Below are 17,772 nucleotides of genomic sequence, written 5' to 3'. Positions count from 1 at the left end.
GTGTATTCAATTAAATATAGGTTGAACATGATTTGCAAATCATTGTATTCTGTTTTTATTTGTTTAACACAACGTCCCAACTTCATTGGGGTTATAAATTACAATATAAAACGTCTATCGTATGATATAATCCTCTGTCGTTTATATCGTTAGATTAACCTTGCCGCTAATGAGAGAATCTTGTAATTTATTTTCCTCTGCTAAGTAAAATTTTTTACTGGATAAATAGGCATACTTGAATTTTAGTTGAAGCACTGTGATGTATATAAAAGTTTGTCCATATTCTACAGCTCGAGTGCAAGTCTACTATGCCTCGATCGTCTCAAAAGTAATGGCCGCCATACACTCACCGGCTACATTTGGTACACATACATAATTGTACACAGGCAGTTGAAATCAGAACAAAATATTAAATCTCTGTACACCTAATAGTGTCAGTTTTAGGACTTTGACATTTATAAAAGCATCAAAACTGAAGAAATATTTCATGTGCATCAGATTTCTCAATATCAATGTTTTTGTCACAGCCTTTGTGGTACAAACTGACTTTAATTTTGCAGATCATCCACTTTCTGAGAACCAGAGCACACCCTATCATGCTGAAACAGGTAGCGATTTGGTCGTTATAAAGTAAAAAAAAATACCTCTACATGTATCAACTGCCAAGAGTGTCTTCACCTGACATCTCTGTGCTTCAGACACCAGTGCTTCCTCCAACTATAACGGATCAGATACGACTTTGGGAGCTGGAAAGAGATAGACTGCAATTCACGGAGGGTGAGCGGATTTAGTAATCTCGGCATGCGTGCCTGTGTGTGTGTGTGTGTGCATGCATCAGGGGAATTTATGGTCTTGCAGTCAGTGATGTCAATGCCAGCTACAAAGTAGACAAGGGCTTAGATTTTACTGAAACCTTCAAAAATTATTCAGGGACTTTTATTCAGTTCAACTGCTAAACCTATATGTTGTTTATTAGCACTAGCCTCGAAGTGTGGTGTCAGTTTAAATGTCTGTCTGTTTGAGGTTGATGGTAACTTCTGAGATTTTTTTTATTTTTTAAAATCAGAGCCTGAACATCAAATAAAATAAGAATGAATAATATATGGGAGTCCACACACACCTCCCACCATTTCAATTTTTAAGTGCCCAGAAACCGACAGCACACCCATTGGGCCATACAGAAACATTATTCACTTAAATGACTGAATAAAGAAGCTGTTTGCTGCAGACATATTGTTTGTGTCTGTGCATGTGCATGTGCGTGTGTGTGTGTGTGTGTGAGAGAGAGCGAGAGAGAGAGAGTCGATGGTAATAGAAACATCTGCAACTTACCACAGTGTTTTCTCAAGTGAGAATTGGACTGAAATATCCATGTTTGGGCAGACATGGGACTAAAAGCGATTTTTATTTTGGAATCTGTAAAGTAAACATTTGGCTGCCCCCCCCCCCCCACACACACACAAAATGAGTCGTTTTGATTGGGCCATGAAGTGTGCGGTCCTGTGAATGCCTTGTGCCGTCTGATTGGTGAATTGAAGTCAAACGACACTATTGTTCACATTGGATTGGTGCAACAGCGTCCTATGCAGGAACGAAGATCGACCGGTAAATTGAGAGCTTCGCTTTTCGGCTTAGCTCCTTCTTTACCACAACGGACCGATACAAAGTCTGCATCACTGCAGACGCTGCACCGATCCGTCTGTCGATCTCCCGTTCCATTCTTCCCTCACTCGTGAACAAGACCCCAAGATACTTGAACTCCTCCACTTGGGGCAGGATCTCATCGCCGACCCGGAGAGGGCATGCCACCCTTTTCCGACTGAGGACCATGGTCTCAGATTTGGAGGTGCTGATTCTCATCCCAGCCGCTTCACACTCGGCTGCGAACTGCTCCAGTGAGAGTTGGAGCTCACGGCTTGATGAAGCCAACAGAACCACATCATCTGCAAAAAGCAGAGATGCAATACTGAGGCCACCAAACCGGACAACCTCTTCGCCTTGGCTGCGCCTAGAAATTCTGTCTATAAAAGTTATGAACAGAATCGGCGACAAAGGGCAGCCTTGGCGGAGTCCAACCCTCACCGGGAACGAGTCCGACTTACTGCCGGATATGCGGACCAGACTCTGACTCTAGTCGTACAGGGACCGAACAGCCCGTATCAGGGGGTTCGGTACCCCATAGTCCTGAAGCACCCTCCACAGGACTCCCCGAGGGACACGGTCGAACGCCTTCTCCAAGTCCACAAAACACATGTAGACTGGTTGGGCGAACTCCCATGCACCCTCGAGGACCCTGCCGAGGGTGTAGAGCTGGTCCACTGTTCCACGCCCAGGACGAAAACCACACTGCTCCTCCTGACTCTGAGATTCGACTTCCCGACGGACCCTCCTCTCCAGCACCCCTGAATAGACCTTACCAGGGAGGCTGAGCAGTGTGATCCCCCTGTAGTTGGAACACACCCTCCGGTCCCCCTTCTTAAAAAGCGGGACCACCACCCCAGTCTGCCAATCCAGAGGCACTGTGCCCGATGTCCACGCGATGTTGCAGAGGCGTGTCAACCAGGACAGCCCCACAACATCCAGAGCCTTTAGGAACTCCGGGCGAATCTCATCCACCCCCGGGGCCCTGCCACCGAGGAGCTTTTTAACTCCCTCGGTGACCTCAAACCCAGAGATAGGAGAGCCCGCCTCAGAGAACCCACACTCTGCTTCCTCATGGGAAGGCGTGTCAGTGGAATTGAGGAGGTCTTCGAAGTATTCTCCCCACCGACTCACAACGTCCCGAGTCGAGGTCAGCAGCGCTCCATCCCCACTGGTACCACTTTCCTCTCAAATTAATCATCACATCCTGAGAAATAAATACAGGCTACTCCCGTTCTCCTCCATTGTTGTAATTTGTCTGATTTTGACCAAATATATATATTTTTTTGAGGTGCTATTTTTAAGGTGGAAAACCAACTGCCCCGATCCGAGGCAAGTAGAAACAAAGTTGAGTTGAGTCACAAAGCAGCAATAGAAAACAATCATGATGACGCTGACATACACCACATACCACGTTTACATGATATCTGAACTGCCGGGATATTCTGTGATTACTATTACCCAGTGTTCTGTCCTCAATTAATTTTTCTTTTGTTTGCATTTCAGCTTGGGAAAAATTATTTTAGCCTTCACATGCTCTTTGTAGTTTCTAGTTAATAAAGCTGTAACTTTTTATCTCCTTTTCCCTTTCAGGAGTGCTCTACAACCAGTTTCTCTCCCAGGCTGACTTTGAGGTGCTGCGAGACAGAGCTCAGGTTGGATTTATTATTATTTTTTTTTTAAGTGGATGCTCTATCAGTATTTATTTCAGTATAATGAATACTGGTTATTTTAGTTCCTCCACCATCTGCTGTTGACATGTGCTTAACCAATTACTGAGCAAGGAACTGCATATGGTATCTTAAACTAAGTCGAAATGGACTCCGCACACCTCACTTAAAGGCATTATCACCGTATGATATCAGCCCCCTAATTTGCAAAAGAGAATCATGGTAATGGAAAGTTTATAATGAAATATGCCTATTATATTGCTATTTCCTTATAAACAATGTATGTGTATATAATATCAAATATAATGGTTATTTTATATTGTGTTGAGAGTGAGAATCTCGCCACATCATGATTTAATTAGGATATGATTACTGATTTCCTACAATCCATATTTTCATGATGACAATAAATCACAGATTTATCTTTTATTGAAACAAAATAGAGAAAAAGTCGAAACATTTGCAAACAATGTCTTACCATTGCAAAAAGCCAACATTGGTGTTTCAATTGTGTGCATTGAAATGATTGGCAAAAAAAACACAACTGTTTTTGTAGAAGTGACTTTCCGCTTTCCCCCGTTTGTATTCTATCTTATAGTGATTCATATTTGAATTAGGATCTTTCAGAGTTTTATTAAACACAAATCAATTCGTACATCATACGACCATCAGAAATATGAGACACGTGAGTTGTGTTGCCTGGTAGTAGTACCATGTCAAGTTAGTGCATTTTGAACCCCCTCAAACAAATGGTAGATAGAATAAGGATAAGGATAAGCCTTGGCTTCCTGTTATTCCATATACAGTAAATCTGAATCTTGTTTCAGTTTGGAGAAGAAAGGAGTAGGTGGGAAACGGATACTTTGAAAAAATTAAATCACCTTTGGCCAGCGTGGTCATTTTTAATGTTTTAACTTTCCCAATTGCATAAGTTGGTAATTAGATCCACCTGATTGATTCATTAACGTCCTTTATTTGAGGAGGGTAAATATCATCAACAAACTGTTTCGCGTCTGGGCACAATTTGAGTAAATAAATATTCAAATCTTTCTACTACATTAAATAAATACTAATAGAGGTGGGCGGGCGGGGCAGGTGGATGGGGTCGTCCGATATAGCCGACTGTCTGTTATATTGAAGCACTTTTGGTTTTCTTAGGCAATATGCACCCATATTACTGTACAGTGCAAAATAGTTTTGTATTTTTTTTTTCCCTTGGCCTGAAACGTCCTGCTATTGTATATAAATATAAAAAGAAGTGTGCTTGGCCATCGTGTCATTGTTGATATACAACACTCATCATTGACAAGTCGCTTTGATGAGCCGCAAGGAATTAGTGTGCTTCCTAGTTCCAAATCAGTTGCCAAAGGCAAACAGCTTGACGAAAAAAAATTTAACTGTACCAAAAATAGCATGTTCCAAAGACTTGTTTTGTATTCCTCAGAGCCATGCCGCTCTCTCTTGCTCGATGCTTAACAGACAATATAGATAGAACCATAATCACATGGCCACTACGTCAATGCCTCACATTAAACATGACTGCCACGTAGGCACGGGAGGCACCTCTTTTGAAATTGGATCAAGTCATATTGTATATCTTTGACCCAGAAATACCATTCTTTGTCTGAATTCCACCAGAAAACAGCAGCAGCCAATTCTGAACCTGACAGACTTTGTCAACAGCATTTTAAGTGACAAATGAAACTGTTTTTGGACACGTTGTTCAGTCCAGACGGTCTGTTTTATCGAGGTTCCACTTTTATATATTTATGGATGTTGAAATATTTCAATTGGACAAGAGTTCTGCTGTTGAATTTTTATACTTAAGTGAACCCATTTAATAAATGAGTTACCAAATCCCTAAAAACTTCGACCAGTTTGAGGAGATTCCACCCTATGAAGAACTTTTCAGCATCCATTCATCCATCTTCTACCGCTTATCCGAGGTCAGGTCACGGGGGCAGTAGCTTTAGCAGGGACGCCCAGACTTCCCTTTCCCCAGCCACTTCATCCATCTATTCCGGGGGGATCCCGAGGCGTTCCCAGACCAGCCGAAGGATGTAGTCTCTCCAGCGTGTCCTGGGTCGTCCCCGGGGTCTCCTCCCGGTGGGACGTGCCCGGAACACCTCACCGGGGAGGCGTCTGGGAGGCATCCGAATCAGATGGCTCAGCCACCTCATCTGGCTCCTCTCGATGTGAAGGAGCAACGGCTCTACTCTGAGATCCTCCCGGATGACCGAGCTTCTCACCCTATCTCTAAGGGAGATCCCGGACACCCTGCGGAGGAAACTCCTTTCGGCCGCTTGTATCCGGGATCTCGTTCTTTCGGTCACGACCCACAGCTCGTGACCATAGGTGAGGGTAGGAACGTAGATCGGTAAATCGAGAGCTTCGCCTTTCAGCTTAGCTCCTTCTTTACCACAACGGATCGATACAAAGTCCCCATCACTGCAGACGCTGCACCGATCCGCCTTCTTCTTCAGATCTCCCGTTCCATTCTTCCCTCCCTCGTGAACAAGACCCCAAGATACTTGAACTCCTCCACTTGGGGCAGGATCTCATCCCCGACCTGGAGAGGGCACGCCACCCTTTTCCGACTGAGGACCATGGTCTCAGATTTGGAGGTGCTGATTCTCATCCCAGCCGCTTCACACTCGGCTGCAAACTGCTCCAGTGAGAGTTGGAGGTCACGGCTTGATGAAGCCAACAGAACCACATCATCTGCAAATAGCAGAGATGCAAAACTGAGGCCACCAAACCGGACCCCCTCTACGCCTCGGCTGCGCCTAGAAATTCTGTCCATAAAAGTTATGAACAGAATCGGTGACAAAGGGCAGCCTTGGCGGAGTCCAACCCTCACCGGAAACGAGTCCGACTTACTGCCGGATATGCGGACCAAACTCTGACTCCGGTCGTACAGGGACCGAACAGCCCGTATCAGGGGGTTCGGTACCCCATACTCCCGAAGCAGCCCCCACAGGGCCACCCGAGGGACACGGTCAAACACCTTCTCCAAGTCCACAAAACACATGTAGACTGGTTGGGCGAACTCCCATGCACCCTCGAGGACCCTGCCAAGGGTGTAGAGCTGGTCCACGGTTCCACGGCCAGGACGAAAACCACACTGCTCCTCCTGAATCTGGGATTCAACTTCCCGACGGACCCTCCTCTCCAACACCCCTGAATAGACCTTACCAGGGAGGCTGAGGAGTGTGATCCCCCTGTAGTTGGAACACACCCTTCGTTCCCCCTTCTTAAAAAGGGGGACCACCACCCCAGTCTGCCAATCCAGAGGCACTGTCCCCGATGTCCACGCGATGTTGCGTGTCAACCAGGACAGCCCTACAACATCCAGAGCCTTGAGGAACTCCGGGCGAATCTCATCCACCCCTGCGGCCTTTCCACCGAGGAGCTTTTTAACCACTTCGGCGACCTCAACCCCAGAGATAGGAGAACCCAGACTCTGCTCCCTCATAGGAAGGCGTGTCGGTGGAATTGAGGAGGTCTTCGAAGTATTCTCCCCACCGGCTCACAACGTCCCGAGTCGAGGTCAGCAACGCCCCATCCCCACTATACACAGTGTTGATGGTGCACTGCTTTCCCCTCCTGAGACGTCGGATGGTGGACCAGAATTTCCTCGAAGCCGTCCGGAAGTCTTTCTCCATAACCTCACCGAACTCCCATGCCCGAGTTTTTGCTTCAGCGACCACCAAAGCCGTATTCCGCTTGGCCAGCTGGTACCCATCAGCTGCCTCAGGAGTCCCACAGGCCAAAAAGGCCCAATAGGACTCCTTCTTCAGCTTGACGGCATCCCTCACCATTGGTGTCCACCAACGGGTTCGGGGATTGCAGCCACGACAGGCACCGACCACCTTACGGCCACAGCTCCGCAATGGAGGCACGGAACATGGTCCACTCGGACTCGATGTCCCCCGCCTCCCCCGGAACATGAGCAAAGTTCTGTCGGAGGTGGGTGTTGAAACTCCTTCTGACGGGATTCCGCCAGACGTTCCCAGCAGACCCTCACAATACGTTTGGGCCTGCCACTTTTCAGCATCTAAAGACAAAATTGCTAAGTCTTTATTATAATAAATTATATTAAATGCATTCTTAAGTTATGAAATCCTTCGATGGCAATTTTGATCTTTATTATTAATTGCAGGTATCATTTTTACAATATTGCCAAAGGTTTACTCAAAATCTTGATCAGAGCTCATAGTCCAACAGCTGTAGTATTAACCCGTAAGTGACATGTATTTCAACCTGAAGCAGCCTCAGAAGTATATATCAAACTAGTTGCCTTTCACATTAATCAGTACCCAAGAAGTAGCACATTTTAAAAAGCTGAGTACAACATCACTCCCTCTCGTCTGATGACCTTCTTTCTTTAGCTATGCCTTTAGTTTCCTGTCTTATTGAGGCCCTTCGTTCTTATCAGACTTTGTTTACCTTAAATAGCTTTAGAAAATGATCCCATGATCCCCTCCACTCTCCTTGACCTTCCCAACTCAGGGCACCTCGATTGCTAAACACATCTGCGAATACATAGGTGCCACTCTGCATCCCTGTGTGTGTGACTGCTACATCGCTGACCAAAGTTTTACACACAGTGTTGGTCACGCCAGCTCTGTCCCTCAGCTTTGGGTTTTCCATACTGCTTGTCACATGTTGTGACACATTAAACAATTGGAAGACGGGCAGGGTACATTGTGATCATCCTCGCCGATGCATTTTTTAATCATTGATTTTATTTTTTATTCACCTCCCTCCAATTATTTGGGGTTGGGTTGTGGGTACTGCCAAGACCAAAAAGCTGTCAAAGGACACCAAAAACAAAATTGTAGAGTTGCAGCAGGCTGAGAAGACTGAGTCTGAAATAGGTAAGAAGCTTGGTGTGAATAAATCTACTGTGGGAGCAATTATTAGAAAATGGAAGACATACAAGACCACTGATAATTTCCCTCGACCTGGGGCTCCAGGCAAGATCTCACCCCGTGGGGTCAAAATTATCACAAGAATCCCAAAACCACACAGGGGGGGCCTAGTGAATGACCTGCTGGGACTAAAGTAACAAAGGCTACCATCAGTAACACACTATGCTGCCAAGGACTCAAATCCTGCAGTGCCAGACGTTTCCCCCTGCTTAAGCCAGTACATGTCCAGGCCCATCTGACGTTTGCTCGAGACAATTTGGATGAGCCAGAAGAGGATTGGGAGAATGTCATTTGGTCAGATGAAACCAAAATAGAACTTTTTGGTAAAAACTCAACTTGTCGTGTTTGGAGGAGAAAGAATGCTGAGTAGCATCCAAAGAACACCATACCTACTGTGAAGCATTGAGGTGGAAACATCATGCTTTGGGGCTGTTTTTCTGAAACGGGACCAGGACTACTGATCCGTGTAATGGAAAGAATGAATGGGGCCATGTATCGTGAGATCTTGAGTGAAAACCACCTTCCATCAGCAAGGGCATTGAAGATGAAATGTGGTGGCTGGGTCTTTCAACATGACAATGACAAGCATTTCAAGTCCCTGGAGTGGCCTAGCCAGTCTCCAGATTTCAACCCCATAGAAAATCTTTGGAGGGAGTTGAAAGTCTGTGTTGCCTAGCGACAGCCCCAAAACATCACTGCTCTAGAGGAGATCTGCATGGAGGAATGGGGCAAAATACCAGCAACAGTGTGTGGAAAACCTTGTGAAGACTTACAGAAAACGTTTGACCTCTGTCATTGCCAACAAAGGCTATATAACTAAGTATTGAGATGAACTTTTGTTAATGAGCAAATACTTATTTTCCACCATAATTTGCTCATAAATTCTTTAAAAATCAGACGATGTGGTTTTCTGGATTGTTTTATCCATCCATCCATCCATCCATTTTCTGAGCTGCTTCTCCTCACTAGGGTCGCGGGCCTGCTGCAGCCTATCCCAGCTATCATCGGGCAGGAGGGGGGGTACACCCTGAACTGGTTGCCGGCCAATCGCAGGGCACATGGAAACAAACAACCATTCGCACTCACATTCACACCTACGGGCAATTTAGAGTCTCCAATGAATGCATGTTTTGGGGATGTGGGAGGAAACCGGAGTGCCCGGAGAAAACCCACACAGACACGGGGAGAACATGCAAACTCCACACAGGCGGGGCCGGGGATTGAACCCAGGTCCTCAGAACTGTGAGGCTGACGCTCTAACCAATTGGATTGTCGGATTGTAACCAATCAACCAATTGGTTAGAGCGTCAGACAATCCGCCGGATTGTTTTATTATTTTTTATTTTAAATTTTTCCTTCTCATTTTGTCACTCATAGGTGAGGTTATACCTATGATGAAAATTACAGGCCTCTCTCATCTTTTTAAGTGGGATAACTTGCACAATTGGTGGCTGACTAAATACATTTTTGCCCCACTGTAACAAACACGTGTGCTCTCACAAGTGGGTCTTCTTCACAGAGGCAACCAATCAGAGGAAAGAGGGCGGTCTTAGCCAAAAATGGACAAAGCGGGTCCAAATTGGGTCAAACAATAGTAGTAGTTGTCAGAGGGGCCTTTTCTGAACACCCTTATGACAAAACTAAGGTGTTTTTTGAAATGAAAGTTATACTTTTATACTAAGTCCATGTTAGAGAGTCACTCTATGTAGGTCTAAATAGCCAAAATGTGGGACCTTTAACTTTCTGGCCTTTTAGGTTCTTTGAGACTGAATCATGGCTACCTCCAATTATTAAATTACCCAAATCACTTCGACAAGTGCACTAAAACTTCTTTTATACTGTTTGTCAATGCATTAAAAAAACAACAACAACACACATTTAAAGTATCAGACCATCTTAATGGGCAAGCAGACAAAGCACCAAAAATAGGTTTCAGAATGCTTAATTAAATGATATATTTACAGAGTACACCAAAAGATTTGTTACAAAACATTGGATTTTGCTTTAGAATCTATATTTCCATATTATACGCTACTACATAACACTCCCACAAATGTGCACCTACAAAAAATTAAATTTTTCTTACGTTCATTTAATGTCGCAATGCATACACACTAATGAAGGCAAAGCTATTGTTTTTATTTAAAAGAATCAGATTTTCAAAGAATTTAACGACAGGTAAGTCTAGTCATCAAATATTGATCTGTGATCTGAGAAATTGACAAAAGGCTTACTTTTAATAGGGGGTTCACTTTTCTATCTTAAGTACTGTACATTCAGTTTAGTTTGTCAGTTAATAAAAAGAAACAACTTCATATTGCTCTCTTAATTAGCCATTAACCCTGCAACAGTCCAAAGCAAAATAAAGCATTTTTTACAGCAATCTTTCAGCTGTGAACCAGTATGCATATAAATTCTGTTGAAATCAAAAACAAGAAAATCCTGGTATTGGCATGTCAAAGATGGTATCCCACTTATTACCAGTCCGTACAGTGTTTCACACATAACCGGAATCTACAACCCCAATTCCAATGAAGTTTGGGACGTTGTGTTAAACATAAATAAAAACAGAATACAATGATTTGCAAATCATGTTCAACCTATATTTAATTGAATACACTACAAAGACAAGATATTTAATGTTCAAACTGATAAACTTTGTTTTTAGCAAATAATCATTCACTTAGAATTGTAAACGTTTGGGAACTGAGGACACTAATTGTTGAAGCTTTGTAGGTGGAATTCTTTCTCATTCTTGCTTGATGTACAGCTTCAGCTGTTCAACAGTCTGGCGTCTCTGTTGTCGTATTTTACGCTTCATAATGCGCCACACATTTTCAATGGGGGACAGGTCTGGACTGCAGGCAGGCCAGTCTAGTACCCGCACCCATACCATCACAGATGCTGGCTTTTTAACTTTGCGTCCATAACAGTCTGGATGGTTCTTTTCCTCTTTGGCCCGGAGGACACGACGTCCACAATTTCCAAAAACAATTTGAAATGTGGACTCATCGGACCACAGAACACATTTCCACTTTGCATTAGTCCATCTTAGCGAGCTCGGGCCCAGAGAAGCCGGCGGCGTTACTGGGTGTTGTTGATAAATGGCTTTTTCTTTGCATAGTAGTTTCAAGTTGCACTTACGGATGTAGCGCCCAACTGTATTTACTGACATTGGTTTTCTGAAGTGTTCCTGAGCCCATGTGGTGATATCCTTTTCACATTGATGTCGATTTTGGATGCAGTGCCGCCTGAGCGATCGACGGTCACGGGCATTCAATGTTGGTTTTCGGCCTTGCCGCTTGCATGCAGTGATTTCTCCAGATTCTCTGAACCTTTTGATGATATTATGGACCGTAGATGATAAAATCCCTAAATTCCTTGCAGTTATACATTGAGGAAATTTGTCCTTAAACTGTTCGACTATTTTCTCACGCACTTGTTCACAAAGAGGTGAACCTCGCCCCGTCTTAGCTGAATGACTAAGCAATTCAGGGAAGCCCCTTTTTATACCCAATCAATGCACCCACCTGTTCCCAATTAGCCTGTTCACCTGCGGGATGTTTCAAACGGGTATTTGATGAGCATTCCTCAACTTTCTCAGTCTTTTTTGCCACCTGTCCCAGCCTTTTTGGAACGTGTTGCAGCCATAAAATTCCAAGTTAATGATTATTTGCTAAAAACAAAGTTTATCAGTTTGAACATTAAATATCCTGTCATTGTAGTGTATTCAATTCAATATAGATTGAACATGATTTGCAAATCATTGTATTATGTTTTTATTTGTTGAACACAACATCCAAACTTCATTGGAATTGGGGTTGTATTTGTGGTGGTGGGTATCCGGCGGCTAGCCGTGGGCTTTGGGGGGTTAAAATCAAACCGTTACAGGGCTCTACACTAACCTTTGCAGTGATAGCACTGTAGTCTTATGTAATTGGCAGACTGTAGCTTTGTATACTGTAGTCTCTCCAGCATGTCTTGGCCTGTCCCCTGGGCTCCTCTCAGTGGGGCAGAATTTGTCGTTATTATTTCTGTCATGACCCACAGCTTGTGACCATAAGTGAGGGAGGGACAATAGATCCACTGGTTAATTGAGAGCCGCGCTTATCAGATCAGTTCCTCCTTCACCACGACAGACCTATACAAAGTCTGCATCACTGTGACTGCTGCACCAATTTGCCTTTCGAGCTCCTGCTCCAATCTTCCCTCACTCGTAAATAAGACCAAGATAAAGAGCCGATTCTCATCCCAACCGCTTCATACTCTGCAGCAAACCTCTCCAGCTAGAATTGAAGATTGCGGCTTGATTAAGCCAATACAACCACATCATCTGCAAAAAGCAGAGATGTAATACTGAGACCACCAAACCGGACCCCTTCAATGCCTCAGCTGTGCCACACATTTCTTTCCATAAAGGTTGTAAACAGAATATGTGACAAAGAGAAGAGCTTGGCAGAGATCAACCCTCACTGGAAATAAATCTGACTTACTGCTGGACTTGTAGACCAACCTTTGACACTGGTCGTGTCAAAGGGACCAAACAGCCTAGAGCAGTGGGTCCTCTACTCCATACTGCCAGAGCATCCTCCACAGGACTCCCCGAGGGACACGGTTGGCACAGCCTTCTCCAAGTTCACAATGCACATGACTTGGTAGGGTTAACTTCCATGCAGCCTCCAGGACACTGTTGAGGGTCTTGAGCTTTTCTGTTGTTCCACGGCCAGGATGAAAACCACACTGCTCCTCCTGAATCTGCGATTTGACTTTCTGACAGACGCTTCTCTCCAGAACTCCTGAATAGACCTTACTAGGGAGGCTAAAGAGTGTGATTTCCCCCTGTTGTTGGAACACACCCTCCCGGGGACCACCACCCCCGGTCTTCCATTCCAGAGGCACTCTCCCAAGTACTCTGAGCTGCTGTTTGGTGCATAGGCACAAACAACATTCAGGAACCATCCCCCCACCTGAAGCTGGGAGGGAACCCCAACGTGCAGGCACCAAGCCGAAGGGCAATAAATATGACCAGGTACAGTGTCAAGAGTGGAAGAGAGTCTAACCTCTCTCAAGAGGACTGGTACCAGAGCCCAAGGTGCGTGTCGAGGCAAGCCCGACGATATCTAATCGGACTTCTCGACCTCACACACCAGCTCAGGCTCCTTCCCTGCCAGAGAGGTGACAATCCACCTCCCTAAAGCGAGCATCTGTTGTCAAGGATCGGACTGCCAATGTCCCCTTCTGTGGACACCACACCACTCCACTCGCGCCGCATCCAACCCCCTTGGCTCTTCCCACAGGTGGTGAGCCCATGGGAAGGGAGACCCATGTTACCTCTTAAGGCTGTGCCTGGCCGAGCCCCAAGGGCGCAGGCCTGGTCACAAGGCTCTCACCAGAAAACCCCACCTCCAGGCTTGGCTCCAGAGGGAAGCCCTAGTGACCCCTGTCCGTGTGAGAGAAAAATGTTTTCCAAAGATATTGTACAAGGGAAATTTGAGCCTTCCTTTGTCTAGGACCTGTCTGCCCTGGGTGACTCTGCCAGAAGTATAAATGCCCAGACAACTTTGTTCCTAAGGATCATTGGGACACACAAACCCCAACCCCATGATAATGTGACGGCTCAGGGAGGATATTCCTGGAAGCCAATTTTTTTTGGTTTATTATTATATTATTGTTTATTCTAATATGTTCAACTGGTATTTCTTTCATGTTTTCTTTGGCAAAGTTCATATCTAATATGAAAATATATTTTCTTTTTTTTGACAATTTTAAACTGTTCCTAGGTGTTAATAACATGTATGTGACATGCTTTTGTCAAAATACCGCAAGCATCGAGAATTATATCACAGTTTTCAGGTAGCAGTCCTGTCTCATGCAGCCCGTTGTTGGGTACGCTATGGCTTTCGTTACCGTGATGACTAGGGGCGGGGCTAAGTAATGGGTACTTGTGCTCATTTGTGTTTCCAATTTACCTCTGAGTGTATTTTTCATAATAATGACTTGCAACCACATTTTATTTGTGACTTTTGTGTATTGACTTTTGAGCCTCTAAGACTCCCCTCCCTCCCAGCTGCAGTCAGAGCCTGAAATGTTCCCGCCTCTGTGTCCAGACTGCAAGTGAATCAAGCTTGTGCGCCGCTGTCAGTGTCAGGCATAGAGTAAAAGCATAAAAAAAAAAAAAAAAGCTTTGTACAGTATTTTCACTCATGGAGGCAGGACCTCGTCATCAAGCGGCTTAATTACAGACATGTGCATGTGGCACATGCAGTGGACACATCGCCAAACACAAATACTACATATTGTGATTTTGCAATTCAACAAAATTCTGAACACCTTTCTTACAGACACATTTGTGGATTTATGCAGCTCCTAAGATTCACTTGGTTGCTTAATCTGTCTGCCAGCCTTCCAGAAACCCAGCTATTTGTATACAAGAAATTAAAACATCCAATATAACATTTGTCCTCTTGAAATATAAAATGGCTTTCAACAGGGCAGTGCTGCCTCCTTCTATCCACTCAGAGAAGTTCCTGTTTTGTATCTCTCTATAGAATTCAATGTAAGTGATATGCTAATAGTGTCCATGGTCTAACAGTGTTTGTTTTGCTGCAGGGTCTGGATTGTCTGGTGTGGCAAGATGTGGCTCACAGGGTGATGGTGGTGACACCACACGGACACAGTGAGGTCAAGAGGTTCTGGAAACAACAGAAGTCCCACACATAACCTGGAGAATAGGAAACAGGAAGGATGCCATCCCACAATATCTTCTGACATACTTTTAACTGTCACTATTAATTCTGTAGCGCAGTCGTTCTTAACCGTTGTTACCTTGGAACCTGCATATTCCTATTGTCTCCAAATCGCGACCAATTTTTATGTTAAGAACAGTAATAAAAATGTATAGTTAAAAAAAAAAAAAAAAAAAAAACCTTTGCAAACATATATATCATATTTGTAAATAATGTGATGCATACATGTTCACAGTGCCTTTCAGAACACATTAACAGAGTAGGAACATAGCTGTATATTCAAAAATGAATATGGTAAAATGAAATATCAAAATTGCAGAAAATACAGCCAAAAAAATTTCACTTATATCTCTGTACTAACAGTACCATAGTTTGTCTTCGTTTTCCTGAATATCTGACGGATGCAGGCAAGTTCAAGTTTGAACAATACAAATTGTTATGCTATTAAAAACACGAATGGCATTTATTACATTGGCATCATCCGAGGTATTCATCTTCATTTGAGTTTGACTTAAACTGCAGGTGGCAATAGGGGCAGAGCTTGGGTGGGGTTACACAAAACTATGCCTGGTTTCTGCTTACAGTAAAAAAACGACTGATAATTTAAAAGAGAGGGTTTACAGGTATCATATATATATATTTTTTGTATTTACATATAAGCTTGTGCTCATAATGTTGTATGTAGCCTGTCGGTATACATTATATCCCGGAAGTAAACAACTCAGTCAATCAAACAAAAAATCAATAATGGGAACTGCTCCTGACATTAATCGAACCTGATTGTTGTATTGAAGAACTTTTATGAGATGTGTTGGAGAAGTTTCAGAACTGGTGTCACCAAAGACATATTTCAAACCCGAAGTTTTGAGTTTTCCTCTTCAATGTGGGTTAGATGATCAACCAGCACATCGGAGAGATCCTGGCTGTGGCCTTTGCTTCATTCAGTGTGTGAGAAGAGGCCAGAGTTGTAGCAGGACAACCTGTGGCTACCGTACCGTGACGTCTGCTTACGATGCCCTGAGCGCCTGATAGTTCCTGGCCGAGAAAAACGTCGTTGTCCATGGGCAACCTCCCTACTCACCCAACCTGGGTCTGGGTGATTTCAATCTTTATAATGTACGTCTGTTGTTTTCGTCTCTTTGCTTATTTAGTTCAGTTTGGTTTTTAAAAAATAAAGTGCCACTCTGCATTTACTGTACACGTTGTAGTCACATTGATTGTAAAATAACTATTGTACTTGTATGGACTCTACATACACAATTTCCTTTTGTCTCGCCAAACATCACTGTGCTGTGAGAATGGACCTACACTCAACCATCTGTATTCATATCAATTGTCATTGTTAAATGTCAAAAACATTGACACAAGTTTTAAGACTGGCATTTAGAATGAACACAAATACATGCGCAGTGTGTGTGTCTTAGTATTCGCATTCGTATTAGTTGATAAGATGACACTAAAACGAGGAAGAGTTTGTGTGGAGTCATGTGCAAGCACTCCGGCTACATCGTCACATGTTTAGCTAGCCTTAGCAAGACGGTCTAGTCTCGCATGGAGGCCTCAACGCGCCGTTCTAACGTGTGAATACAAAAGTTTGCTGACGAAAAGCCCCATGTAAGGTACGCACAAGACGCCTCGTTTGGTGGCGAGCTTAACGCGGTCCGAACCGAAGGCGAACGACAGGCCGAAAATGGAGCCCGAAACCTCGGGTCGAAGTCCGGCCGACGTGGGGTGGTCCAAACGGCCAGACTTGAGAGAGGAGACGCCGGGAGAAGAGGCGAAAGGCGGGGACGGGAACATCGTGGTGTTAAGGCGAAGAGGCGGAGACGAAGCAGTCAAATGTAAGGGTGTGAAATTTGAGCGTGGAGGTGGCAGAGAAAATGACTACCAGGTGAAAACCAGAGACGAAGAGGAGGCTGCTAAATATGAGGAGGAGCTGGATCCAAGAATTCAGGTAGGATGCAAAGCGAAGCCCGCTCGGTCACCTATTGGTAAAATATGAACCCGTTATTTATCGCCAACATAATAGTGTCATATTCTTACATGTAGCTACATTTGTTACAAAAAGGCAAAGTTAACTAAATGTATGGAATATTTGCGTGGTCTTGGATTTGCAGCCTCGACCAGAATCTCGACAACAAATCTTTCAAGTCTTCTGCTCATTTTCAATTCTGTATCAACTCCAGCATTCAATTCGTTTTAATCCAAAACGGGATTATTTACCCTCATCGCCAAGTATTGTCGCAGCAAGACCCATTGCTCTATTTATTTTGTTGACTGAAAACTTTAAGGGGTTTGAAATAAAAATATTTACTGGACAAAAGGTCAATATTTCATCTTTTTTTCCAATTATTCGTTTCATTATCTGATACATAACAGAATATAGCGCCGTTTGTTAAAACTGTAACCAACATGCAAACCAGAGAGCTGTCATATGGATAGAAAAGCAGTTGTTAAGATGAGAGATGATGGAAAACCAATCAAGTAACAGACATCGCGAACGGCTACATCCAGGCAGCAATATTTCACGACAAACAATGTGAGAGCTGTAAGAAATACCTGAAACACAACGAATGGATCACAAACTACTGTTTGCAGAAGTACAGTGGTTACGGAAAGTATTCAGACCCCCTTAAATCTTTTACTCTGTTATATTGCAGCCATTTGCTAAAATCATTCAAGTTCCCCCCCCCCCCCCCCCCCCCTCATTAATGTACACAAAGCACCCCACATTGACAGAAAAAAACGGAATTGTTTATATTTTTGGCAGATTTATGAAAT

At 44.0% G+C, this 17,772-nt stretch overlaps 2 protein-coding genes across 5 annotated transcripts in view; both read left to right on the top strand.

Moving 5' to 3' along the window:
- Positions 1 to 16,184, top strand: part of gtf2h4 (general transcription factor IIH, polypeptide 4) — a 41,081-nt gene extending 24,897 nt beyond the window's left edge. For both annotated transcript variants that reach the window (XM_061665161.1, XM_061665160.1), the window contains exons 11-14: positions 561 to 608; positions 699 to 777; positions 3,235 to 3,296; positions 14,855 to 16,184. In XM_061665161.1, the coding sequence (XP_061521145.1) occupies positions 561 to 608; positions 699 to 777; positions 3,235 to 3,296; positions 14,855 to 14,965 (300 nt within the window). In that variant the 3' untranslated portion in view covers positions 14,966 to 16,184. The remainder of the gene's footprint in view (positions 1 to 560; positions 609 to 698; positions 778 to 3,234; positions 3,297 to 14,854) is intronic.
- A 247-nt stretch (positions 16,185 to 16,431) lies between these two features.
- The window catches only part of sh3bp5lb (SH3-binding domain protein 5-like, b), a 44,176-nt gene continuing 42,835 nt past the window's right edge, over positions 16,432 to 17,772 (top strand). For all 3 annotated transcript variants that reach the window (XM_061664739.1, XM_061664740.1, XM_061664738.1), the window contains exon 1: positions 16,432 to 16,945. In XM_061664739.1, coding sequence (XP_061520723.1) covers positions 16,682 to 16,945 — 264 coding nt within the window. In that variant the 5' untranslated portion in view covers positions 16,432 to 16,681. The remainder of the gene's footprint in view (positions 16,946 to 17,772) is intronic.

Source organism: Phycodurus eques, chromosome 20, assembly GCF_024500275.1.
Source record: "Phycodurus eques isolate BA_2022a chromosome 20, UOR_Pequ_1.1, whole genome shotgun sequence".
In the NCBI taxonomy this organism is placed as follows: Eukaryota; Metazoa; Chordata; class Actinopteri; order Syngnathiformes; family Syngnathidae; genus Phycodurus; species Phycodurus eques.
This window is presented reverse-complemented; position numbering and strand designations above follow the sequence as displayed.